Source organism: Rhinichthys klamathensis, unplaced genomic scaffold (assembly GCF_029890125.1).
Source record: "Rhinichthys klamathensis goyatoka isolate OS25496 unplaced genomic scaffold, OSU_Roscu_1.1 h1tg000311l_1, whole genome shotgun sequence".
Lineage (NCBI taxonomy): Eukaryota > Metazoa > Chordata > Actinopteri > Cypriniformes > Leuciscidae > Rhinichthys > Rhinichthys klamathensis.
In genome coordinates this window covers 1,435,452-1,463,093 of record NW_026606829.1, presented here as the reverse complement: position 1 = coordinate 1,463,093, position 27,642 = coordinate 1,435,452, and the positions used below count along the sequence as shown (strand labels likewise).

Sequence of the window (27,642 nt, the reverse complement as noted above, 5' to 3'; positions counted from 1 at the left end):
TATTCTGAATAATCATGCAGTTCATTTTCTTGTAAAGTTACAAGATCCTCACATTATGAGTCTGTTTTTATTATTTATTTATATTTTGAATTGGCTTATTTTTTATTTTACTTAGCTTTATTTTTTTCAGTTTTAGTACTTAAACTTAATTAAATTAGTGGGCCAATGCAACATGTCTAATTTAAGTTTTTATTTCAGCTTTATTTTAATTACTGAAAAGTTTTAGTTTTCAGTGATTAGCGAGCACTGTACATCAAGAGACTGTTAAATGTCAGATAACATAATAATTGATTGTGCTGTGTTCATCATCTAGGCCTGCTTAATATGTATCGTTCCTTCCAAAAATTGCAAAATTTAAATTAGTGTCATGTAATTCACCAAAGGCTTCAAACACCTTCATTCCCACGATTATTTTGGGATTATCGGGGGAGTGTTTTAAGCATCAATGCTGTTCCCAGAATGAATCAGCAGTCTAGAGGAAAATTTTGCTAAGTAATGAGTCAACCTCAATGAATAATATTAATCAGAGTCAGTCGGTGCAGGTACTATGACGAGAATATTTTAAATATAATAGCCACTGATCCCAGACGGAGCTAAAAATGGACTCTGGTGGAACTTCTGTTCTCTAATATGCATCAAGCGTGTGCTCATTAGCAATGCAAAAAAAAACAAAAACATGGCCACTAAGATATGTTACATGTTTTAACTGAACTTTCTGTAAAATGAATTTAAAATACCTGAGATTGTTAAATGCAGGAGATCATTACTAGTGTCCCTTAACTTGCTTGGTTTTGGTAAATTACAAACATGAAAATGCTGAATGTTAAAATAATGCTAGTGTACAAGCAACCACCACAACACACAATGCATTACATCATATTGCAGTACAGCTCTTTGCCACACTGTGGCGCTGTGGTTCAGACAGCAAATTGCACTGAAAGAGCAGGCTACTACAGTTCTCCATCCCAATTCAGATGATGATAAACAATAAAACAAACTACTATCAAATCAAATTATTAATAGTTTATTCTTAATAATAATAAGCATCATCATCATCACCTTTAAAATTACAAATGCGGTTTGTAATATGCCAATCCTAAAAACTCATTGACAAGGTCACTTATTGACCTGTCTACAGAATAAATGACTTGACAAAAATAATTAAAATAGTGCAGTTTTATTTTATGAGTCACAGCTAAAGCACAGGATAAAAAAAGTTGATCAAGTTTACCTTGATTTCAAACAGAATCATGACTCCACATGCTGTCAGACATACAGTCAACTCTACCGAACAAGCCAGTGCAAAAATACTCAAATAAAAATGCTATCTAAAAAAATAAAAGAAAACCGTAAAAAAGAAAAACAAGAGAGTAAAGTGCATATTTTAAGAAACAACCCTCTTGTTTGAGTTGCTACCTGAAAGATTCTGAACACAACTGAAACACACTCACGCTCTCATTCGCACCTACAGTAGCATACATCTTTAGCGTACAAATTTAGCTTAGACTTCACTGAATGAAACTTTAATTGGTTGCAGTCTGAGATAGTCCTTCACGCCGATAAAAGCAGCATGTGAAAGTTCAGTAATGGTCACATGGTGTTGTACAAAACAGTGACTGTCTTTTTCTTGTCTGACGCTTTGCGGAAACGGCGAATGGGATAAGTCTTTGCATGTTGTTGTCGTGTGGACACGGAATTGGTGGGCTGGACGGGGGAGTGTTCAGGGGGACTGGCTCCACCCACTTGCATTATCTGCAAACATGAGGGTGAGAGGTGGGCGGAGCCTTCAATCCTGTCCGCCTCTATCAAATGGACAGTGGAATCAGGGGTGGAAGGGCTCTGAGGTAGAACACGCTGCTTCTTATGGGCGTCATCATGGCTGTGGGTCAGTGGCAAGGAGTGAAAGGTGGATAAAGAGGAAGAAGAGGGTTGATGAAACCCTGTGTTAGCCGGATGGAAGTCCCAGTCGCTCAAGTCGTTAGTAGACAGCTCTAGCCGGTCAAGTTTAGCAAGTGAGGCAGAGCGTTTCATGAGTGAGGGAGGGGTTAGACCGGCCTGTCTGATGCGGGCCTCGATTTCCATGGCTCTCTGCCACATCGCAGGTGCTTTGGGCTCCAAGCGTTGCTCCCCATCTAATGAGTTCCACTGGCCCTTGAGCGGCTGGTTCTCCTCAACTTGTCCATTGCAGGCCCCCAGTCCTCCAGCCTCATACAAGAACGCCTGGAGCTCTCGGAGAGTCTCCTGGATCTTCTGCAAGTCCTCACTGCTGCGTGCTAGCCGGAATTGGGGCCTCAACAGGTTGTCTACATCCGTCTCCAGCTCGGTCACGCCTTCTAGCCACAACACAGAGGAAGAACCAGAGCTGGGCTCAAGAGTGGGGTTCAAAGTGATCTGGTCAGCCTCCACCGAAACACTCCCTTCAAGATACAGTGAGAAGGAAGGATCAGGGATTATACCAGAGTCCTCATCATCAAGCACTTTGGTGTCGCCTCCTTTTTCGTCTGTAGTCTTTTGGGTCTCAGTGCAGGTCGGGGCCACAGTGCCCTCTGGCTTACTGGAGAAAGATTGCAGTTCAGAACAGTCCAAACATGGGGAAGGAAGAGGAGCGCGAGGAACCTCTTGACCCTGTCGTAGTATAAGCTCCAACTGCTCGGTGGCCCGACGCACAGATCCTGAGGTCCTGTCGGAGGGAGAGTGAGGAGCTGAAGAAGTTTGCCCATCCACCTCCTCCAGTGTTGCACTTTGAGGTGAGTTGCGTGCCAGTGGTGGACTGCAGGTGTGTGATATGGATTCCAGTTCAGTAACTATATGACGCACACACACATTGTTGTCATGGTGAAGGGGGTGGGGCACTGCATCACTATTGGTCTCTGAGTGGGCGTGGCACTAGGGATGAGAAAAGAGAAAATACTCTTAATCAAGAGAGCTTACCACATTAACATAAATGTTACCACATCAAAAGAATGGTTCAGCCAAAAAATTAAAAGTCTTTTCATTCAGTTCATGTCATTTAAGCACCCTCAACCAACTCTCTTCCATGGCTCACAAAATTGTAAGGCAGAATTGCTCTGTTTTTTTCCCCCCAGAATGGGGACTGTAGCCGTCAACCTCTAAAATTGACAGAAAATGATCACAAAAAAAAGTACAAAAGATCTTCCTTTCATATTCAGTCTTCTGAAGCTACAGCATAATGGACATTTTTCAGTTTACACCAGCAAGAGGCAGTGTTGTACTTGTATCACTTCAATATACTTCCTGTGTCTTTACTTTTTGATCAATAAATGAGTCATTCCATTCATGTTTTATCATTTATCTTTCAGAATGACATATCAGGAAGTGCAATGATCTTTGAAGTGAGCACAAACTCTTACCTCATCCGTTTCCTCACTGGGATCATCCAAGGGAGGGGTGCATCTGGATTGAGGTGGCTGCAGAGCAGCCATTTCGGAAAATGAGCGAGGGTGCTTGTCCTGGGACAGGCAGAGGAACTTCTCTCTGGCACTAAAGAAGTCAATGCTATCTGTGCTAAGGCGGGATGCGCCGGCATGCACAGAGTCTGCTGCTACCAGATCTGCAGCGTTGGGGTTGTTGTTATCATCACTAGAGTCCAGCTCGGGAATCGAAAGGGCTGCTGAGGGGCTGTCAGCCTCGGGCGTGCTTGGAGAAGGCAGGTTCCCTTCATCTTTGCTGATAGCCCTTTCCAGACAAAGTTCTAAGCTTTGTGACACTTGATAAGAGTCATTTTGATCAGGAGTGTCAGGGGACAACTCAACAGTATCTGTTTTTGGCTCAGGCACTTGGTGAGACGACTGGGCGCCGAGGTCTAGAGTTGTATTGCCCTCTCTCTCCTCTGGCGTAAGAGGAGGAGCGAGAACGTGTAGAGAGGGAGGAGGGTGGCGACGAGCAACTGGCTCGCTCACCGCAAGGTTCTTACGAGAGTTCTTTGCCATATTCTGCTCAGGCACCACTGTAGCTGCTCGTTGTCTGGGGCGAGGCGGGAGGAAGGGGTCCTCATGTGGCAGCTCACCCGATTTGATATGGGTGTTGCCTGTAACAGGCTGTGGACTGGTAAGGGACTCTAGCACAGCAATGCCTAGCATCTGCTGGATGGAAGGAGGACTGTTGTTGTTATATGGGTCCGGGCGGTCCAGCGAGCGAGATGCCTTGCACAGCGGCTCGTGACCCTCCGAAAGATCACTATCTGAGTGGGAACGCCACAGCTTGTTATGCCTCTGTTTGCTGGAGGAATGAGAAAGCAAGACAGAAAGAAAGACAAGAGTGTCAGACGAGCGTCTTTCACCAATATGGTGGAAACATTAAATGTCAGGTGAATCACTGAGGGTGGTGACCGATATTTTAAAAATACAATTAGCTCTGGGTGTGTGAATGGGAATACAAACACGAAAGCAAGTATGACAGCAAAAGCTGCACAACAAAAGGAATGTGGAGAGACCAGCATAATAGATCACAATGGTGACGAAACTCAATGCCATTGAGTCAAAATACAAGAGCATTTACTCAAATGGAAACCTTTTTTTTTATAAGAGCAAAAGTATTACATTTAATCCTAAGGTCAATGTGTATCAGTAAGACTATTCTTTGGCTCTTTATTTAAAAGGTAAGGGCGTGTTGGATTAAAGGAAATATGAATAAGCATTTGACTTCAAGCTCTGTGTGTATGGCCTATACCTGGCTAGCAGGATACCCTGGTACTCTTCCAGCTGCTTCATGAAGGATGGGTTTGGTTTGGTGACGGAGCGCCGTTCCTTCACATGGTCAAAGGCTCTTTCCAGGTCCCAGCCGTACTCCTTCATAGCGTATGCGATCACGGTGGAGGCAGAACGACTCACTCCCATCTTACAGTGTACCAGACACTTCACCCCAGCTTTCCTGGATCGCAAAACTTTGGTGAAACACCATCGAAGAACCAGAACTTCAGAAGCCAGTTTTTCTACTTACTTGGCCTTGGAAATGAACTTGTAGGTGTCATTCCAATACTCCAAGAGGTTTGTGGCCTCCTCGTCATACACTCGGATGTTGTGATACTCGAAAAGCCCGGGGAAGAAATTATCAATCTCTCGCGTCACATTCAGGATGTAGCGAACTCTGAGGAAGTGGGGTGGTAAAATTAACAATGAATGCATACAGCCGAGCGGATGTATTTGTTTAAAAACAGTGGCCTGGAATAACTGTCACTTACCCACTGTTCTGGAGCTCCTCAAGGTTAGAGGCATTCCACTCTGAACCCTGGAAACATAAACAGAAATTAAACGTTATGGTTGATGCTCCTGAAGCAGGGGTGTCCAAACCTGCTCCTGGATGGCCAACGTCCTGCAGAGATTAGCTCCAACACACCTGCATGGAAGTTTGGAAGTAGGCATGAAGACCTTGATTAGCTGGTTCGGGTGTTTAATTGAGGTTATAGCTAAACTCTGCAGGACACTGGCCCTTCAGAAGCAAGATTGAACACTCCTTCCCTAATGTCCGTAGGAGATTAGTACTTTTTATTGACAGGTATAGACAAGTGGGTAGGTGACCAACCAGATAGACATGGTCGAAGATCTCGGTGGGGCTGTCCATCTGGCCCAGGATGACAATCATCTCATTATCGATGAACTCCTTGAACTCGCGCAGGTTGCAAACCATCTGCATCTCTAGCTCCGTCCGAATCTGAAGAAAAAAGTTATTATCCAATACCTCGGTTACCATTTTTTTACATAAACCTCAAGATCTGGTGGTATTATTTAAGACATTCAGATTTTGGTGGGTTTTACGGAAGGTATCAAACCAAGAAGACTTTAAGATCGCATACTATATGCACAATGGATGTTTGTACCTCTTTTGAAGTAACGTTTTCCAGGTCCTTCTGCATCATGATCTCTCTCAAACGGGTCTTAATCAGTCTCTCTGTGCGTTCTCTCTCAGTTGGCCTGTATGCATGAAACCCAGAATCATAAATCATCCAGTTTGGTCTCAATGTGAGGCGTGCCTCACCTCGTATGATTCTTTGTATGTCTGTGTGGTATTGTTCGAGTAGAGCTACAAAAACCAGAGACTTTAGAACAAAGCCTTTGTTTGAATTTAACAAACAATTTGAAATAAAATCCCAGCTCAGATGCAGTATGTGCAAATATTAATGGTAAATGTGCGTCATCCCTAGGCCTCTGGTGTTGGGTTCACCACGGGACAAATGTCGCTACACTGATACCAAAACAAGGCACTGATTGGCTACCAGGAGATTGCACTGTGATCTTAATCACTGCCAGTAACCTTAAAAACACTGCTATGCAATGTAGGTCAACACCCTCAGATGGTGGCTGTGTTCACAAGGCACTCCGAGGGTTGAAAAGCCCCTATGCAGGAAACTAAGTTAAACATGTTTACACATGCCAGCTTGATTGACCTTTATGAAAACTTGAAAAAAAGAAAGTGACTGTGTGGAATTATAATCCCATTATGTTCCTATGTATATTCATGCAAAGTGACCATACTAAATCTTAAGCTATGGAGACAAAGACAATACCTTAGCTCTCTCAGTTAACCCAACTCAGAAGCATTCAATGGGCACCATTTCACAGGATGTCTAAAAAGAACAGATCCGCTTCACTAAAGACCTCTCAACTCTCGAGGAAAACACTATCTCTATGGCGAAACCTCAGTGCCCTCTTTCAGGGTCACAGTGTCTACTTGATAGACAATTTTCACTCCCCTTCTCAAGCCACCTGTTTCCATCCATCCGCCAGGCTACCTATCAATCTCGCCCATTTTTCCGACTGTAAATCACTATCTCGGCGTGGAGCTATAAAAAGCAAAAGGCTGAAGTTGTGTATGTTATAAACACATGCACGTGTGTATGCCTCCAACTGAGGGGAAATTCCCCCCTGCAGTCCAAGCAACAACATGGATTACACCATCAGGCCGCTGTGCATCGAAGAAGTTAGAGGTCATCTCATCGATTTGGCAATAACACGTCAATCTATTCAGGGAATGTCATGCCTCCTTGTCTTACTCTGATGCAAACTTGCCCTATATGATTGAACTTTGCGAGTGTGCATGCACGGACTCGATTTTCCAAAAAACAAGGATTGATTTACAACCCAAACACCGCTATTCACACCTATTTGTAAACAACATCAACTTGGCCCTAAATATGGAAAGCACAATAACAATACCCGTGTTTCATAAGGGCTCTGACACCTATTTCCACAAAACCATACACTGTCGATCAAAGGTTTGGAGTCATTAAGATTTTCTGATGTTTTAAATTTAAAATGACTGTTTTCTATTATCAATGTTGAAAACATTACTCACACATCAGTGAACAGCACGGGTGAGTCTGCACGGTAGGACTGCACGTCTCGCATGGCGTTCCACTCATTGATGCAGTGCTGGTCTGAGGACATATGGCTCTGATAGTAACTGACCCAGGTCAGGAAGAGACTGCCGGGGTAGTAGTTATGACATCGGGCCACCTCGCAAACCTTATGCAGAGACTGCAAGGCTGACCTAAGAGTATGTGCGAGAGAGAAAATACATTAACCTTTCATAAAAAAAGTATGAGAGTGCGAAAAAGCTGTCTTTATAGACACTCACCACATGGCCTGCACTGAGACTGGTTTGAAGACATGGACTCGGCTAACGGTGGACACACTGAAGCCACTAATGAGAGGAAAACATCACTTTCAGTCTGAATACTCTGTAAAAGTTTTGTTTAAAAATGCAGAACTGGTTTGTGCATGCATGTTATGCCTCACCCGTCTCCATCCAAGTGTATAAGTGTATCGCTCCACAAAGGTAAAACCAGCCCAACTGTGCAAGTGCTACAGGAAACGCATCATCACATATTATGAGCACCACCTTCAACATTAACAAATGCAAAATTAACTAATCAGCGTGTCTGCATTATACTGACCGGTCTGAATTGCTGAAGTCCATTCCCAGCACCACATTTTCTTCTGTGTCCTGTCTACCATTGGTGGAGACGATCACCATGTACCGTGTACGCAGGGTGTAGGCGCTCTCTAAACGGACAGCCTGTGATAGAGACAGAATCAGAGACGTTCAGCATTCTGATGCATGTGGTTTGATTAATTAGGTCTGAATGATGGTAGTTACCAGGCGGATGGTGTCCTCTGGGCGCAGCAGGGTGAACATGGTCTGCAAATGCTGCTGAAGGTCACCTGTGAAGGAACCAATAACAACCATAAACCTCCCAGATAATAGTGTTGTGACATTTGCATGCTTCAGTGAAAATTATCTAGAGGCCAATTTCACTTACTCCCATTCAAGACACATTCCTTGTCTGGCTAGTGTGTGATTACGCTTGGGTTTGTAAATCATGAATAGAAATATTAAAATATTAAACCAGTTGGAGAGTTAAAAACAAGTATGGTTGATAAAAGTTGCATAGAGAGGACACAAAAACTTTTTGAACCCTTGGAGTTGGCATGAAACAGAAATTGCGATCATCTAAAACATTTTAATAGGAAACTGTGCTTATAATTTTTTCCTTCAAAATAAATACAGCTTAATTTAATATTTTGTTATCTAATGCAATAAAATTCATTCAATTTATGTATAGCATAAGTGTCCAAGTACTTTCCCGGGCTGTATATCATTAAATAAAAAATAAATAAAAATAAATAAATACTGAAGACAAATAAAGATGAATAAAGTCTGTATACTGTATTATACAATGACTGACGGACCCTAGGGTCCCTTCATAATGCATTCCTGTAAGCTAATGGGTCTCATAATGAAATCAATGCTGTCTATCTGCAAGCACAGCAGTATGTCTATCAACATGCATGCAAATACATGCACACAAACATTCTTGAGTGACAAAATCCTTCATCTCAAGGTCAGTCTTATGCATTGCCACATGGAAGAGTACAATGTAAACCAATTCCATAACATATGTTCATATGTTAAGCTGCGTCTGATAGCCAGAGAGAATAGCACAATAAACTGCGTCAGGAGATCCTTTTGTGCGGTTTCATACCTGTGTGTTTGTTCCGCCGCTGAATGATGCGGGGTGCTGAAGAAGAGGAGGGGCCATTTCCCCGAGGGAGAAAGAGAGCGGCACCTTTGACGGTTAGGAAGTTCTCGCTGATACTGATGACAAGAACAGTGACAGAGAGAGAAAGCAGAGACTTTACAATATATTATATAATGTATTATTTAATATATAATTAAACATACTAAAAAAGAAAAAGCTAGTTAAATAGTCAACATAATATGTCTAGATACATTTTAAATGTCACAGACATTTGATTTCTGGAAGTAATTGTTACTGCCACAGTGACGCAAAAGCACACAGCAAATTGGTATAACAGCATTCACCAAGCATTCACATCTGCGTTTGAGCACTTGCGCTATCAGTACATTAAGAGACTCAATCTCAGATCTCAAAGTGGTATTGTAAAATATGTGAAGGGGCTCATGCTGCAGCGGCTCACTTATAGAGCTGGGAGACGTTTGACCCGTGACAGCAGTCATTACGAAGCACCACCTTCATCTCGACACTTACAGTGACTAGTGGTCTCGCTCATAAACCGCTGTTCCTGTATTACATGCCACAGGCTTTGGACTTTCCACGTCTGGCTCTGAAAAGCACCCTCGGAGTAACTTCTGAGGAATCTAGGTATTTCTGCGGAAACGCTAGCCCTCTGTCTCAGGGTTTTGAGGGAGGAAGGATTGCAGAATTGAGGGAACGCAAGAAGCCCGGGGCAGTCACTCCCCAAATAAAAACAAAGAAAAAAAAACCCCATCAGGCCCAGCTGAGCTCATTTCCCACATCCCAGTCACCTCTGACCCAGCTGTTTCCTCCACTCTCTAGTCTCAGTTCGATCTCATGGTCTATCTATTTTTTCAGCCGACCCAAAGTTAACACTAGCTAAGCACCAAATACAAACCAAATTTAAAAAAAAAAGTTTATTAGGAACTAGAACAAAACACGTTTAAAACAAAATTATAGAAAATTGACTAGCCTAAAGTTTATCTAGGATGCCTGAAGTGTTTTCTCCTAAATGTTATCTTAAAACCACCAGAAATATTTGCTCAAAACAACAATGTGGTTTCATGTTTTTGTGACAAGCGCAGTTTTAAAGACAGTTATTTTAAATCTGTAAAATTTCACACAATATTACTGTTTAAATATATTTTTTTATCAAATAAGCCTTGGTGAGCAAAAAAGACTTCTTAAATCTGCAAAAACATTTGTTTTACCAAACATTTTAATAAAAAATGCCAAATACAGTTTCATAGCCAGAAAGAAATTTTTATAGCCAGTGTATTTTTATAGAGGCACACTCGCCTTTGGAAGGTGTGATCAAATGTTAATTTTTTTTTTTTTTTGAGCTGATAAAACTGCTTTATGGAGTACTTTTATAGGAAGCTTGATATGAAAAAAAAAACGGGAAAAAAAACAGGAGCAAGAAAGTGACAAAGATAGGCAGAAAATTAGAGTATAGTGCAAACAGTCTCTTTTCGTGCGCTGCACTTTGCACATCTATCAGCATATGAGGGGATATGAGCTCCAGGCTGATACAGGGTCGTGGCTAATTTTACACACCTAAAAATAAACAGCAGAGTGAATGAATGCTGATGGACTTTTACAGTGTTGGTAGCTACTGTATATCATCTCGTGTAACCAAACATGACAGCTGGAAGAGCGCTTGGGACAAAACTTTGTAATTTTGTGCAAGACAGCAGACAGTATGCAGACTGCAAAGAACATCAAGGTCTGATAAGATTATTGACTGTCCTGCAGTTTCAACCCAACTACCCATAGTTAAACTATCATTCTACACGAGCAGCTGACATATATAGATATATTAAATCCAGACTTTAAGTTAAAATATGAATCTATAAGTCAATATTATTGGGTTTTCACCATTTTTAGTCAGGTCAATTGTCTTGCAGAGTGCCACATTAATTTTAAAAAGTTAAAATATTTCATGTAATCTCTCAAAATGTGATCATTAAATCTTCATGCATAATAAGTACAAATTTAAAAAAGCAAAATGGCATTTAAAATAGTTTGAGATGGATTATAGCATTTACCATAAGTACTTGACATTAACTACTCATATACTGATCGCTATTAGTAGCAAAAATGCAAACTGCAAAATGTAGTCTACTAAAGGCACCGTGGGTGCAGACACCACTTAAGTGATGTGTCAAGAATATGACCTGGGACACTGTGCCGGGCTGTCTTTTGCAGCACAAGTATCCGTGTTCAGAGAGTGGAGAGAGCACGGGGGCCATGTGATGCAATTTCCACCCACTGGCATTTCACTGAGGCAGACATGTAAGGGCATACGCATACACACGAGAGAAAAAAAGAAGAGAATCCAGATAGGTCAGACAGAGGAAATAGATGACCTGCCTGCGCTTGTCTACACACAGCTTAGGGAGAGAGAAATAAAAGAGGTTGGGAGGGTCATCTTTTGGCATGAAGTGCTGGACAGTAGTTGCTAGGGCACAGACACAATCATCACTATGTAAGGGGCCGTTGAGAGCCATGCAACAAGCTGAAAGATGCCTGACCCCCACCTGTCCCTGGCCATATTAGTCACTCTCCCACTAGAGAAGGGATAAATATAGGTCCAGGCTGAAGGCCTTATGAGTTCAGCCCTGATAAAGATTCAGAGTGAGAGAAGGAGATGGAATTTTGTCACCTTCTGAGATACAAATTAGCCCCCTTGCCACTAATACAGACAGGTTTGGAAAACTCAAAGACAAACACTGGAACAAAACTTTGACAGTACAGGCCTAGTTTTTAAAATTAAACGAGACGGCGAGGAACTATTCCAAGTTCACAGTCCTGCTTTCTAATTGGTCCACATGTGTGACCAGTTGAAGTCATGATGACTATACTGAACCACTCTTTTAACTATGAAATAGATCAAATTAAAACAATCTTACATATCAAAATATTTAAATTTTGAACAATATGCTTTACCCAAGCATTCAGGCACTTTCCACGAAAAAGAGTACAAAATAAGATTAGGTTAGTAGAAATCAAGTCAATTTTTTGGGGGGTGGGGGGTGTTAACAAAGGGTGAAAGGAGTTGCTTAGAAAGTGTTGTTTATTTGTACACCTTGCTTAGAAGCTCAAATTAAATAATGTGAGCCTGCAGTTCATTATTGTATATATGACCCTATAATCTGGTTATAAAATGTTTTGGTAATTAAAAAAGATGAAATAAAATAAAAACATTAGATGAAAAACTTACACTTAAAAATGTTGCATTGGCACTTGGCAGCTAACTGAAACAAATAAGCTACAATTTCTAACACTAAACTGAAATAAACCAAAGATATAAATAAATGAATAAATTATAAAAGCACATAGTGAAATGACTAAACTTAAATTAAAATTAAAATAAAGTATTCAAATAAAAGATAAATAAAAATATTAATAAATATAAAAATAGTATAAACAACAGTAAAATTACACTGGTCTGAATCCAGTTTTGTGTTTTCATATATCATTTATATATTTTCTACTCATAAACATTGCTAGATTGAGACAACAGAAGTGTACAACTAGCTGCTTATGTTATTCCATTTTTAAAAGTCAGATAGCATAGTATAGTTCTCGCTCCCAAAGAACTTGGGAATATGGGAGAATCTTAAGAATGATCTGGGTTTTGCTGTTTGTTTCAACACCACAGTGTAGGAGAAAATTTTTACCAAACCAACTATGTCCTGTATTTCAACAGAAGAACAAACTACATCAGATTTCCTTATGACGATACCAACCCTTAAGCGCATCAAGTGCATACTTGACTTGGAAGTTGGGAAACACGTGCGTCACTGACTGTGTGAAGTAAAGGTAAGTATACAGCAATTCTGTTTCTCACTGCAAATGTCAACACACTGCTCAACTTCCTTCCAGTATCTCACACCTGTAATTTCCCAGCCAGGTTAATCATTAAAGCTCACTGACAAACACAGGCCTATTCTTAGCTCTGTTTGCTTTGGCAGTGAATGAGTAATGGAGGTTTTTATATGCTTTCATATTATCTTGTAAATTCCCATCAGGTATCACCTGCTCTATCTGACGGATTAAAAAATTGCATTACGGTTCACTGAAAATTAAATTACCCATATCTACTGTTGGTTTGCAAGATAAAAGAACTCTACCCCAGTGATCAAGTCCTTCCTATTAACACAGTATAAATAACATCAGTACTGATTCCTCTGCATAAGGAGAGAAAAAAACAAATGATGCTGTAACGCTATTGACTAATGTCAGATGACTGCTTAGTCAGTCTAAAAACAGAGCCGTACATCTCTGCTCTGCACTGAAACATGAAAGAAACCAATCGACTGGAGTTTAGGCCTGACTCAAAAGATTTCACAGTCTGGTGGGGTGTAGCAAATTGGATTTAGTACATGCTGCTTATTTTGAGGTTTCAAGCAGTCTGGGGTCTTGGACATATGCAAAATCTGTGGTCGAAACATGTTACCTGTCAGTGTAAACCAGCAAACAACATGCAAAAATGAGAGAGAACCTCATTCAAATCAAATTCAGGTTGACGTAAGAGCTCAGTTTAGCTTCAGATAGGTTTGTTATGAGATCCACCATCAGGTTTTCATAATCAATGCTGGCATCTTGCCAAAGCCAAAGCAATAAAAAGTCTAACTGGGTGGAGAGTCCAAAAACACCAAATATTTCACCTCACTTTCTATCTCTAGAAATGTATACTTGGTTACTTTATGAATCTTGGTGGACCGGATTGCTGATGGGGTATCACATTTACACTTGGTCACACATCTGTAAACAGATATCAATCATATCTTCAATACCCCCACAATATGCAAATTTAACCAAGTTCACATTTTTGATGATGCTAATGCTGGACAGCAACATTTTGCAGAACTTTAGTCAAATCTTTTGTATGTGTCTCAAACCACTTCCTGATTCGCATTGTCATCAGTTTCAACTCAAAACCAACCTGGAGGACATTTACACTTGGTATTTTCATCAAATAAAGATCACAAAGCTAAAAAAAACACAAACTAAGGGTGTATTCACACCTGCCTTGTTTGGTTCGATTGAATCGAACTCTAGTTCGTTTCCCCCTTTGGTGCGGACCTTTTGGGCAGGTGTGAATACAGCAATCGAACTCGGGTGCGGACCAAACAACCGAACCGAGACCCAGCTGAAGAGGTGGTCTCGGTACGGTTCCAAACGAACTCTGGTACGGTTCGTTTACGGTGTGAACATGAACCGACCCAATTGCAAGAAAGCACTGCGGCTTTGAGTTAACAGGCTTCCGTAGTCGGAGATTTTGGCATAATGGTTTGTGTTATTGTTGTTCAAGTGCGAAAGAGAATTCCATTCCGGCGCGCAGTCTGGCCACACGATACTGTTGCGCGTCTTTCTGCGCGTCGTGTGTGCATCATTGGAATGAATGAATGAATGAGTGTGTGCATCAGGACATTCACACACAGAGCGTTCTCTTTAGTCTAATCGCGCATATGCAAAAAAAAAGCTTTTGCAGTTCATATAATGTAACGATAGTTACAATACAAGGATGATGCTGCTTTAAACTGGACAAACTTAATCGCAAGCGTTAACATTGACAGCACTTGTTAGCAGTATATACAATAAGAATCTCATTATTTAAATGTGTGAACATAGCCCCTCTCTATGAATCAAAACTTTATACCTTATCCGTCTTCTGCGCAGTTTCTTTATATTGCGTTTGTACAGAATAACACAAAATTAGTAAAATAACAAATATTGCAGTACGAAATATCTCCATGCTGAGCCATTTTTGCACTTCCTGACTTCCCTACTTGAGAATCCTTGTCCAATGAATGGACGACCTTAGCACACGTGTGGTTTTGTTTACAAATTTTGGTTCACTTGCAAAAAGAGCAGTGTGAAAGCGAACCGTACCAAAAAATAAAAATAAAAAATGATTTGGTCCGGACCAAAGCAAGTGAACTATCGGACTTTCCTGGTGTGAATACACCCTAAGAAACTTTGCGTTCCCTCGCAAAAACTTTTTGTTCTTTGCGAGTGAACGCAAAGTTTCTCAAGGGAACGCAAAACATTTGTGAGAGAATGCAAAAGCGTCAAATAATTTTCCCTCCCATTTCATTTTTTTCCCCTTCATGTCCCTTTTAGGGGTTCCGTAATGTTGCACTGTAATTAAAATTATACACTTCTGTTCAAAAGTTTGTGGTCAAAAACAGTTTTTAAAAAAAAATGTTATTATTATTTTTGTCCAACAAGAATGGGATTGAAATTGTGACCGTAAGGACGTTTGTTCCAAATAATTTCTATTCCAAATGTTTCTTTTGAACTTTCTATTCATCAAAGAATTCTAAAAAAAAAAAAAAAACGGTTTACACAAAAATATAAAGCAGCACAACTGTTTACAACATTGATAATATTAATAAATGTTTCTTGAGCAGCAAATTAGCATATTAGAATGATTTCTGAAGGATCATGTGACTGAAGACTGGAGTAATGATTATGAAATTTCAGCTTTGCATCACAGAAAGAAATTACATTTTAAAATATATTAAAACAGTTAAATTGTAATGATATATCTATTTTTATCAAATAAAATGCAGCCTTGTGAGCATAAGATACTTTTTTGTAAAGAAATCAAGAATTTTGAAAAATCTGACTGATAACAGAATACTTCCTAAATTGTAACAAGCATTTTCTGTAAAGCTGCTTTGAAACAATATTGTCAACGCGCTATTCAAATTAACTTGAACTGAGTTGACGAAACCAAACTTTTGAACAGGAATGTATATATTTTGCATATGAATTATACAAACATAAAAAACTCAATATTACTTACATCCAAAACATGCCATTACATAGTGCGTTGGTACTAGACACACCATTAAAATAAGTCCACGACTTTATATGGTTATGATAAAAAAAAAGTTGAGGCACAGTTATTGTACGACTCATCCATCAGTTAATCTCGTCGACAGGAGTGAATCGCATCACTCTCCTGTCATCTTTCACAACACACAACTACGTCAAAGGCTTGGGATTAGGAAACATCCACTTCTGCTAACTGATGTGACGAGAAGTATTTCGCAGTGTATTTACCGTCACACAATTGCATTCGTGGGAAAGTTATATTCTTGATTATCAGTTAGTAGGCTACACTAATAAAATCATTCGCACAAATAACTTGTATAGTATAAACACTTAAGAGCGGAATCTATGGCGATTTACTTAGCTTATAAATCTGGTGCTTAACAGTTGAGCTTTACTTACAGCTGGTTGATCTGGTTTTGAGAAGCGACCGCGTTGTCGGAGAAGTACGGCATTATTTTCGCCCCGCAGCAGGAGCAGAATCCCCGCGCAGAGGAGCTTGAGCTCTCCGTGATCGCCACACTCTCCAGGGTCATGACGGAGGACCAGAGAGCCGGATATCCTCAGATAGACCCCTCTACAGCCATCATACTACCCAAGTACTAAAAAGCTGTCCAAAATAAATAAATCTGGTGCTTTGACCAGTCAGCTAAAATAGTTTTAAAATGATCCGTCCATAAGGCCTTAAAAGGACACCAACGTGGCCTTAAAATAACGTAATGGTTGATATTTTTTTTTTTTTTTTTTAAACAGTCCCCAGAAGTTAACCGTTTCGTTTAAACCCAGTAAACACTGCCCCTAAACAAGCGTAAAACTACAAATGAGAACGTATAAAGCTACAAAAACAAACTCTACATGTGCATTTGCTTTGGCATGAGCCGGCGACGGCAAGCCGCTTCACTCACACAACTCCGTGTGTAAGAACTGCGGTGCGGCGCACTAATGCTTGAACAGAAGAGAGGAGGAGCTGCTGACATGTGCTTCAGGAAGGGTCCACTGCAGGACTCCACAGACTGCCGACACTTCAGACACCCGCGCAAGGACACGGAATACGACCTCAGCTGCGAAATCACGAGCCTGGAGTGCACTTCAGTGCATCCTTCACATCAGACAGTTGTTTTCCATAAGCAGTCAAGGGGTTCTATGAATAGCTGAGGTTTAAAAGGGACATAGGAACAGGGGAAAATAAAAACATTTAGCAAGCCAGGTTTAAACTGCCAGTGAGCTGCAAGTGTGTTTATGGGTGAATCTGACATGTCAAGGTCATATTTCATTTTTCACATTTCTTTTTTGCATAAAGCTTTTATTTATTTTTTTGATTTGAGTCTGTCTGGGGTCTTGGACATATGCAAAATATGTGGTCGAAACATGTTACCCATCAGTGTAAAACAGCAAACCCAAACAACATGCAAAAAATTAGAGAAAACCTCATTCAAATCAAATTCAAGTTTTGACGTAAGAGCTCAGTTTAGGTTTTCATCAATGCTGGCATCTTGCCAAAGCAATAAAAAGTCTAACTGAGTGGAGAGTCCAAAAACACCAAAAGCTATCATGTGTGCAAACTATTAAAATATTTCACCTCACTTTCTATCTCTAGAAATTTATACTTGGTTACTTTATGAATCTTGGTGGACTGGATGATGGGGTACGCACATCACATTTACACTTGGCCAATGGCCACACATCTGTAAAGCCTTTATTTATTTATTTTTGATTTCAGATATTACTATAATTAAATAATAGATTCAAATAATAGATTTTTCTAAATTAAAGTGTGGTGGCACGTGTTTAATTGTCATTTCACGAGTTCACAATTACATAGAGTAAAGATTATGCATTTTTGGCTTGCTGTCCGAGGGGAGGGCTCCGAGGGTCCCAAACCCAGAGTGCCCCTCCGAAATAAAAACAAAAAAACTCGCCTTCATCATTTGAATTTGAGGTATAAAAAAAAAGAAAAAAAAAGAGGAACGTTTCAGTTCACAGGTTCTGCCACCAATATTTACTGACAGTAAGGAACTAAATACTTCAAATCAGTAATCACATTTCAAAATTGATAAACGTTTACTTCCCGATTCACTAGAAGGGAAGGTTTATTCTTTGCAAACTGCATATTTGGCCCGTCACAAGATTCAGTCTATTTTTTCTGTGTTCTTGTCAAAGGCGATGACTTGACCCAGACCATTGGGAAAATCAATCTTGTTTAAAAAGGCACAACGCGACAAACACTGTATATCTCTCATCCAAATATCCGAGTGAGTTCATGCACGACAAGTTTTACATACTGTCATATTATTTGATTCAAGGATATTTTTCATCTTTGGAGACTTAAAACCAAGGTAAGGTGTAAACTAAACACACACCACTGCGATTTCAAGGTAGATGTCTCAATAAAAGCCTTCGACGACTTAACGTCACCAAGACATTTGCATGACGGCTTGAAAGAGGAACCTGGGTAGTTTGACACAGAACAGTAACAGACAAGATGTCTGGGTTTGACAGATAAACATCAGTCAGTGCAGAGAAAGACTTCAGATCAACAAAATCAGACTGCTGGGAATCAATATTGAGATACTAGTCGATTGTTCACTTAAACCCATGAAGACTGCTTGTTTAGAGCTCGCTATTCTACATGTCTGAGTGAATTTTATGTAAACAGTAAACCTACTTAAATCTAAATCTGACACAGAACTGACACGTGAATGCATGACGTAGGTTCTACGTGCTTAGGGTTGATGGGATCAACACACCCATCTCCTTGCGTGAAAATACATCACATTCCGCGTTGCAATGCATTTGTTCTCGTGACAGTATAACATCTGAAGCCTTATCACAAACATCTCCAGGCTGTTAACACAGTCAGGGTTGAGTAAGCTACTTTGTGTTTATATCAGAGTTTTCCCATTTGACTCTCTTGGCTGGTAATTTGAGATGTTGCTGTTGTCATGTCGTGTTTACAAAATTTTGAGTCCGTGTTGTGCAACGGCTGCCGTCTTGCATGCAATGTCCTGGAAAAGGTCACTAGTGCTTCCAAGATAATGGATGCTCCCTTGATTACCCCCATTCCATGACCGCAGTGTTCTTAAGAGCCAGCTGTTTCCTATACTTGGAGCTGGGAACGTGTCTCATACCAATTCTTTACTACACTCTATTAAAAAATGGTCAGCCACATGGGAAATCCTGTGGGCGGTATGACCAAAATCTTATATTGCGGCATGAGTAATTTTATTACGGTAAAGGGAAGTCACTATACAGTTGTTGTTGCTGGAAATTCAACCCAGATTCTTAGATTCTTCACAAATGAAAAATAAAATATTTTTATTTTATTTTAATGACATATTAAATGATATGATATAAATATAATTGTATATATATATATATATGTGTGTGTGTGTGTGTGTGTGTGTGTGTGTGTGTGTGTGTGTGTGTGTAAAAGACAAAGATCTGATTATAAAATGAAAAGTCGGGTATCAAGTGCAAAACAGCTTCACATTGTGTAACAAACAAAACACAAAAATGCTAAATGTCTTTACTGTAACTTTTAATCAATTGAATGCATTGAATAAAAGTGTTAATTTCTTTCCAAAAAAAATAAAAAATCTTTTGAATAGTAGTGTACCTCACCAGGACTTTTGTCTACCACTTACTATAAATGTACATCTCAAAAAGTCAAAACATGAATACATTTCAAATATCACTCGGTGAGATATGTTCAAAGCCGCCGTAAATAAATATAAGCCAATAAATGCACACCTGTGAGTAAACATTGAATTCAAAATGTGCAAAGTTTTGATGAGTTTGAGTTTTTTGAGGAACCAGAAGCAACCTACAGTACAGTTCAGTTCAGACGCAAGTGGTTTGTCTCAATGTGTCAAAACTAAACTACTCCCATTATGTCGGAGATTACAGCCAATTGAGCTGCAGGCGACCCAAGTTCGAATCCTCGCTTTTGGTCCTATCCTGATCCCACATCCCTCTCACTTTCGCTCCAACTGTACTATCTGAACAAAAATGGCAAAATAAAATCTGTTATATAAATAAATTACTCCCATTATAAACAAAGCTATCTACTATGAAAGCACCCATTTGCAATGAATTACACCACAGATATACCATGTTATAGTGTAGCAGAAGCACCGGTTGACACATGATTACACCTGACCTTGTAAATAAACTAGGTGAAATGAGAGAAACTCAGGCATGAATAAACTTGCTCTGCCCAGCCCTGTGACAAATGGTCAGCCAACCGAATTTATATACACGTACTCATAAACATATTTGTAAGTGGTCCAGAAAAACCTGTTCGGCCACACTGCTGTGACACCTTAATATCTCTGAAATTTTCCTTATATGCTGGATCTATTTTTCTATTCTGTTTCCTGGTGCCTGTATCTTCTGCTTTCTCTCTTAACCACCCCCTTCTCCAGCCTCAAGACTAATTTGAGTTGCTGGAATGAGGCCAGTGCACAAAGCAAATGTATTGCAGGCCAGCTAAAAAACACAATAACTACACTGCAGCCCTGCTATGACTTAATAGTCCCATAAAAAGAACAATAAATGCAAACGCTGATGATGACAGTCCTGCTAATACATACAATTCAGACATACAGATTCTGAAATCTCTTTAGCAGCTACAACTTTTGTTGTAGTTCTTATGTATTTTAATACATTTGATTTGTTTCAACCATGTTTTTATTCATCAACCACATCCTTCTCTGACCACATGGGGTTTTACAAGCACCGAGTCCATTTTAAAATTCCTCCAAGATACACACCACATGTTTCAAAAGTGAAACCATTTCTGAGAATTTATGACAAGTCATAGACAAAAGTCCATTTTGTTGTTTTTGTTTAAAGAAATTATACTTTTATTCAACAACAATGCATTAAATTGATCAAAAGTTACAGTAAAGACATGTACTGTAACAGCACAATTGTTTTCAACATTAATAATAATAATAAGAGATCTTTCCTGAGCACCAAATAAGCAGAATGATTTCTGAAGGATCATGTCACCAGTAGGTAATGGCTGATGAATATTCAGCTTTGTCATCACATATCTTTTAGATACAAAACAATTGTTTTAAATTGGAATAATATTTCATAATATTGCTGTTTTTACTGTATTTTTGATCAAATAAATATGATCTTAGAGAGCATAAGAGACTTTCTTAAATTAAACATCTTACCAATGAACCCCAAACTTTTGAAAGGTAGTGTACATGGCAGCAACACTGCTAAATTAAAAAGCATTTATTTTTGTGTTCCAGAGTGTACTGAGATTCCCTCCTCAGTCCCTTTAAAAATCGTACATTATCATGCACAGCAAGATATATTTAATTCAGGCCAAATGTTGTCATCGAGGGTCAGGTTGTTGCACGGGGGTGCCAGTGGGAAAAGGCAAATGAAAACACACACAGCGCTCAGAGATATGAGAATAACGCAAGGAAATGACATCATAGGATTACCTAACATGCCGTGTAATTGAGGACATGTGTGGCACGGCATTGAAAGTGCCAAGTTTTGGGGTCCCTTTTAAGCTTGACCTGGGGGTTCTAGTTTTTGTCTTGGATACTACACAAACAAAAGTCTGATGTCATGCAAGACCCTCCCAGACGATTCCAACTGGTGGTGGGAAGCCAAACAGCGTTGCATAACTAAGCTTGAATAGTTATCATGCGCCAGGATACTTATGATTCAAATTAGACTGGAGTCTGAATCCTGTCCAGACCTTCTAATGAAAGCCCTACGCTGTCAACCATGTAATGCAGTCCTCCACAAGTTTGTACTTTAATGTCCTATAAGCAGGCTCAGACAGAACCTGCAGATATATATTTTTATATAATAAATGTAATATATATATATATAAAAAATGTATATTTTATAATATATATTTTAAATGATGTAATATATTTTGATGGACGATGGACGAGATATGATTATAGTATGTACACAGTATGTAATACCGGAGTCAAAAACAAAACAAAAAGTCTAAACATGAATTAATTACAAATATGACTGCATGAGCTATGTTTAAAATATTGATAAATATAAGCTGAATAATGCACACCTATGACTAAAAGTCAGTTCAATTCTAAAGGCACAATTTTTTTACATTTTCCCCATTTCCCAATCACTAATTTTGGAGGAAAATATAAGGAATTTTGTGGAGTGGAGTTAAATATAATAAAATGTAGAACTCAGAGCACTACAAGTTTATTAGCTTATTATAGTATCATTATTATTTAATATATAAATGGAGTTAAATATAATAAAATGTAGAACTCAGAGCACTACAAGTTTATTAGCTTATTATAGTATCATTATTATTTAATATATAATAAATAAATAAATAATAATTTATTTAAAACATTTAAATAATCAAATTAAAAACGTAAGTGGTGGGAATGTGTAGAAGTTTTTTTTTTTAATGATTCTGCAAAAAACAAATTGCGTGCGCGCCTATGTAATAGGTTCTCATGTAAAGTCTGATTTAGCACAAACCACAACAGAGATGTTGTAAACAAGAGACGGATACAAAAGAAACAAGTCTGATGTCACTTACATACGTGTGTACTCTAAAATACACAAATATTGCTGACCTCAGATACAGCAAACTGATAATCATGCAAATATTTTACTGGCCAAATACTGTAGTGTACTGGATTGCATAGTCACGTACATTAGGAAGTCAAAATTCAGGTCACCATCTTCCTGGTTTCACTCAAATAATAATGAACTATTTTCAAATTTTCAGTTCCTTTCCTAGACACAGATATTTATTGTTACATTATCTGAAATCACAGATCGGCTTCCACTCTGACTTCAAGTCAATTTTTGCACTAGTCCTATTATTTGGCCGAAACAGGCAGATCAAACAATGCAGTTACCCATTCTGAACATGAACCAAACATTGTTAAAAACTCTGGCAGGGTTTGAATATTATTCATGTTCCAGTCACGCACCGTTCAGAATACTCCCCCTGGTGGAGATACTGCATAAGATGGATCGAAACTAAAGTGAATGTTTTCCTCAAAAACAAAATGATTGTTCGGTCAAGTGTGGCTATGAATATCTGAGAGATAAATATGGATTTTAGCATGCTGGTGGATGAACAGATGAGGTTAAATGCAGGCCTGTGGACGTACCTTCTGGGCTGAGAGCGCCGGTCATCGTCAGCACTGCCTGCCTCCTATAGGAAGAGAATGAGAAAAAGAGAGATACAATGGTCAGACCTAGAGTACATTCAAGCAGATTACAGTGGTCCAGCATGAAATCCAAAACTTACAGTAATTGTACTCCTACCTGTACCTCTATCTGCAACGATAGGCTGATAAAGTGCTAATTTTTCCCATCAAACTTTAGCATCAGCCAGCAAGTAACAGGAAACTACAGAAATTACACACAAATTATATTCCCCAGTGTTAGAAATATACTGCTTCACCCCTTTTGACAGATTTTGTATGCGTTTTCCTATAATAAAAATTCATAATTATTTTCAAGTTTAGCAAAAACAAACTGAACTGCCGCACGAAAAGACACCAAGTTCCTATGATATGACTTAAATAATGTAATAAATATAATAATAATAGTCAGACTCATTAATATTCAATTCATATTCCTTTTCAGATCATATACCCATCTACAAATTAAGAAGCAAGTCATATACCAGGGCTCGACATAAGCAATGGCCCGGGCGGCGCACGGGCTGGCCATCAGCAAAACAAACAGCAAACGTCATACACAGTGGTGCGAATGTCAAAATGTCAAAAAACTACGAGGCGGATACAAGAAAGAGGACATTTCTAATGTCATGGAAAACACAGTACACCTGGGTCGAGAAAGGGGATGAGGGCATGTACCGTTTAGTTTGCCGGAAATTTCCAAAAAAGCCGACCGAGCCGGGTCGTTTTCCAAGGGGACCCAGAACTACAGAAAACAGGCCTTAGATGCACACGAATAAAGCCGCCATCATATATGATATACACTACTGTTCAAAAGTTTTCGGTCAGTAAGCTTTTTTCATGTTTTTGAAAAAAAGTCTCTTATGCTCACCAATGCTGCATTTATTTAAACAAAAAATCAGTAAAAACAGGAATACTGTGAAATATTACAATTTAAAAACAGTTTTCTTTTTTAACATATTTTAAAATCTTTATAGTTAACAATCTTGGTGTGAGAGGGCCTTTAAACTATATTCAGAATTATGTACTACCATATTTGTATTATTTTTCACTATGTACACAATATTTGAGGTTAATTAAATGTTATTTTTAAAACAGCACATTATTCATATAATGTTTGTAGTTTAGGATATTTCCTAAACAATATCAACCACAATTTGAACATCATTTGATCAGACTGCCAAAAGTTTAATATATTTTAAAATGTAATTTATTCCTGTGATGCAAAGCTGAATTTCAGGATCGTTACTCCAGTCTTCTCAGTGTCACATGATCACCGTGTTGACATGTTGTTTTGCTGCTCAAGTAACATTTCTTATTATTATCAAGGTTGAAAACAGTTGTGCTGCTTAATATTTTTGTGGAAACCATGATACATTTTTCCCCCAGTATTCTTTGATTAATAGAAAATTCAAAAGAACAGCATTTATTTGAAATAGAAATCTTTAACATGATACATGGCTTAACTGTCACTTTTGATCAGTTTAATGCATCCTTGCTTAATAAAAGTATTCATTTCTTAAAAAACAAAAAACAATATTACTGACCACAATACAATCAGGGCCATTATAAAGAAGATGAGGATAGGCACTCAACACACAGACACATCATTACCCAGCAAAATAGAGGGGGATGTTTAGTCAAAACACCTTCTCCATCTGCAGTCTCATTAAGAAAGAGAATCTTTTGTCTACTACTAATGACGCGTCATGCCTGCTTATCAAGCGGCTCGCACATCCCTGTCTTCCAGTGATTGATATCTTGCAAAACTAAACCTTCACACGCACACACACACACACACACACACACACACACACACACACACACACACACACACACACACACACACACACACACGTGTGATTACTGCAAAGCTTCAGGCTTCCTCTGCCTACAACGGCCTAGGCTATGGTTAATCCATGCTGCCTGTTTCAGTAATCCCAATCCCAGAGTACTTTCTCTCGGGGATCAGGCAGCCAACCCATGCTCCATATGGACGTCACAACCCAGTGCTTCTTAACAACACTGTTAACTGTAAATAAGAAGTAGTCAGGACTATTCAGACTACAATAACCATATGCTATGCAAAAATATGCTTCACCAGCAAACAACAGTGTGACATGTAAGTATATTGCTTCAGTAATATGAGAATGTACAACAATGTAACTCTTCACTTCCAATACATTTGAGAAAGTGGCTAATTTGCTTATCCAATACCAGCTCTCAGCAAGTAAAGTTTGCATGCGGTCACAACTGGCGTCAAGCATGGCGTACTAATAAGGCTCGCTGGGATAGGTTCACTGAGGACTTTGTCTGGAAAACCTTGAGGCATCTCACAAGATGACTCACATGGAAGCCTCAATGGGGTCACATGACGGGCAGCTGGTAATGGGGGGGGGGGGGGGGGGGGGGGGTCATCTTGACTTATCATCTTGACTTATTATTTGATCAGACTGACAAAAGTTAAGACATTTTAAATATATATCTTTTTTTAATTAAGCTTTTATTTATGAGATAATAACCAGATAATGGCACTCACTGAATTGAATGTGCAACTTATAATAAATATGGTCTAGTAACATGAAAGTAGCACAAGCAAACTAATATTTTAAGTGTTTATTGCTGCATCTTATATTCTTTCAAATATGTACTATATGAAGAAAAATATATATAATAATGTGCAGTATATACTGCGTAGTAACCAGTTTAAAAAAAAAACTCAGATTCTCTCATACTAATTCTAATTCCAATTGAAAATGAAAAGGATGGATTGGGGTAAAGGAACAGATTTCACGGTTTAAATATTGGAATTTCATGGTGAGAGTCATAATGTCACTGAAAATTACTTCTTGTGGACCGTAAGACACGACAAATTATGACGTGAGCTTTATAGAACTAACCCACTTTTCATGCACCATCACCCCCTTGTCATCAACAAACGCATTCATCTCAAGTAAAACTGTGTTGTCCAGATCTCAAAATAGAGACATATGGGCATAGATGTTCAGAATAGTACAACTATACTACACTTAATATTTCTACAGTATACAATGTAAATACATATACACAAATAATTGCAGCCACAGTTTTACCATCTCTTTCTTTGACACATTATTTAGCATTTTTAATGAGCATTAACATTAAAGAGAGAGTTGTCAACAGACACAAGTAAAAGATTAGACAATCCATGGTCAGTCTGTGCAACACAGGCAAACATTACAGATGTATGAGATATGCCTGCTGAACCACAAATCTTGTACTGATGGTAATAGTGAATTGTGAGAAAACATTCAGAGAAACTGGGAAGTGGTGTGAACACAAATGGCTGTGCTACTTTATCAAATTGCAACAGTTGTTGAGACAAATAGTCAATGCACTACTCTACTGTATCAGGGCAAAGCTTCCACAAATTCGCACATATTCTAACCAGTTTTTGTGACACCTACTGTATCCTACCTATCCTAGACAGTTTTAACACAGTAACATAAAAATGTTTGTGTGTGTCCTTTCGCCTTATTTCAGGTATAACTAAGACATTTCCTCCAAAAATAGAATTTAAAGTATTGATCTGACTATATAAATTTAATGCAACAGAATGACAGGGTACTAAAATAAAGATTATTAAATCCAGATGTCACTAAACACGTACTACAGATCAGCAGCTAGCAACTAGCTCAACTAGCTCACAAAACTATACAGTAATAAAAAATTCCGCTTTGCTCACTAATAGCTGGCCAACCTTAATGGAGTGTTGTTTAAGTGATTTTAAAATAACATTCAAAAATTAAACATGAAACTACGAACGCTTGTACAGAACAAAGCGTGACCGGCTAGTTGCATGTCTACTACTGATAAGCTCAGTATAGTTCTACGCGTGCGCAGTGAACACCCAAACTGTCGCTACAGCTCGGACATGGATATAAGATCATTTAATAAGTAGAGAAAAACTGGTGAAATAGATAAGAAACTCACCGACACACAGGGACTGGAGGTTGTACTAGGGGTTGGCGACCGTTGTACGATGACCAGCGCCATTAAGGTCCAGGAACACGAGATGTAAAAGAAGGTAACGGTGAAACTCACATCATTTGGTGCCGTCGCACATAGGAAGATGTGCAACGTCTTTGAGCTCGCTCAGATCTGTTCGCTCTGCGCATGCGCGATGCGTTCCAGCTGTCAGACCACTAACAGTACTAAACAGTAATGGGGTGAGGCTTCATACCGCTAGTGTTAATAATCTGATCGGTCTCTAAATCCTTTAAATTATGCGTTGCCATGGAAATAACGTCATAGTTGATAGTTTTGTGGATGCCAGCTGAATATAGCCTAACTATTTGAAACAATTTTCTTCTCATTCTTTTATAAATTGTAAATGGGGAGCAGGGAGTGTTGTAAAAATTTAGCAAGCTGTAGCATAATCGCCTAAACAAGCTTTAAAAGACAAAAATATTAAATAAGAATGTAGCCTATAATGTCACGTAAATAAGCTTTATTTTGTTAGTTGAATTTGATTTGAGTTTTGAGGCAGAGCGCTTAATTTAATGCTTTTTTATTATTTCTTTTAAAATGTTTAAAATGAAATGTGGGGGAAGGTGG

General features: G+C 38.9%; 1 protein-coding gene across 2 annotated transcripts; it reads right to left on the bottom strand.

The window, feature by feature from the left end:
• Positions 1-1,161: 1,161 nt before the first annotated feature.
• ssh2a (slingshot protein phosphatase 2a) lies at positions 1,162-27,171 on the bottom strand. 2 transcript variants are annotated; one of them, XM_056271088.1, is made up of 15 exons: positions 27,019-27,171; positions 23,011-23,054; positions 9,002-9,114; positions 8,116-8,180; positions 7,913-8,034; positions 7,755-7,820; positions 7,594-7,659; positions 7,312-7,506; positions 5,837-5,930; positions 5,542-5,670; positions 5,201-5,247; positions 4,960-5,106; positions 4,690-4,890; positions 3,372-4,239; positions 1,162-2,886 (listed from the first exon to the last, which is right to left on the bottom strand). In XM_056271088.1, exons 1-15 carry the CDS (start codon positions 27,079-27,081, stop codon positions 1,591-1,593), a joined length of 3,516 nt encoding a protein of 1,171 aa, XP_056127063.1. In that variant the 5' UTR covers positions 27,082-27,171; the 3' UTR covers positions 1,162-1,590. The 2 variants fall into 2 exon arrangements, with proteins under 2 accessions (XP_056127063.1, XP_056127061.1); XM_056271086.1 differs by lacking the exons at positions 23,011-23,054; positions 27,019-27,171 and adding an exon at positions 16,268-16,588.
• Positions 27,172-27,642: the final 471 nt, after the last annotated feature.

Bases quoted from the DNA above. Each gene is read 5' to 3' on its own strand.
- ssh2a (XM_056271086.1), bottom strand. From the start codon at position 16,401: ATGACCCTGGAGAGTGTGGCGATCACGGAGAGCTCAAGCTCCTCTGCG. The intron at 7,660-7,754 runs GTGAGGCATAAC...TCCTCTCATTAG, and splicing joins ATACACTTGGATGGAGACGG to TGGCTTCAGTGTGTCCACCG. The intron at 4,240-4,689 runs GTATAGGCCATA...TCATTCCTCCAG, and splicing joins CAGGGTATCCTGCTAGCCAG to CAAACAGAGGCATAACAAGC.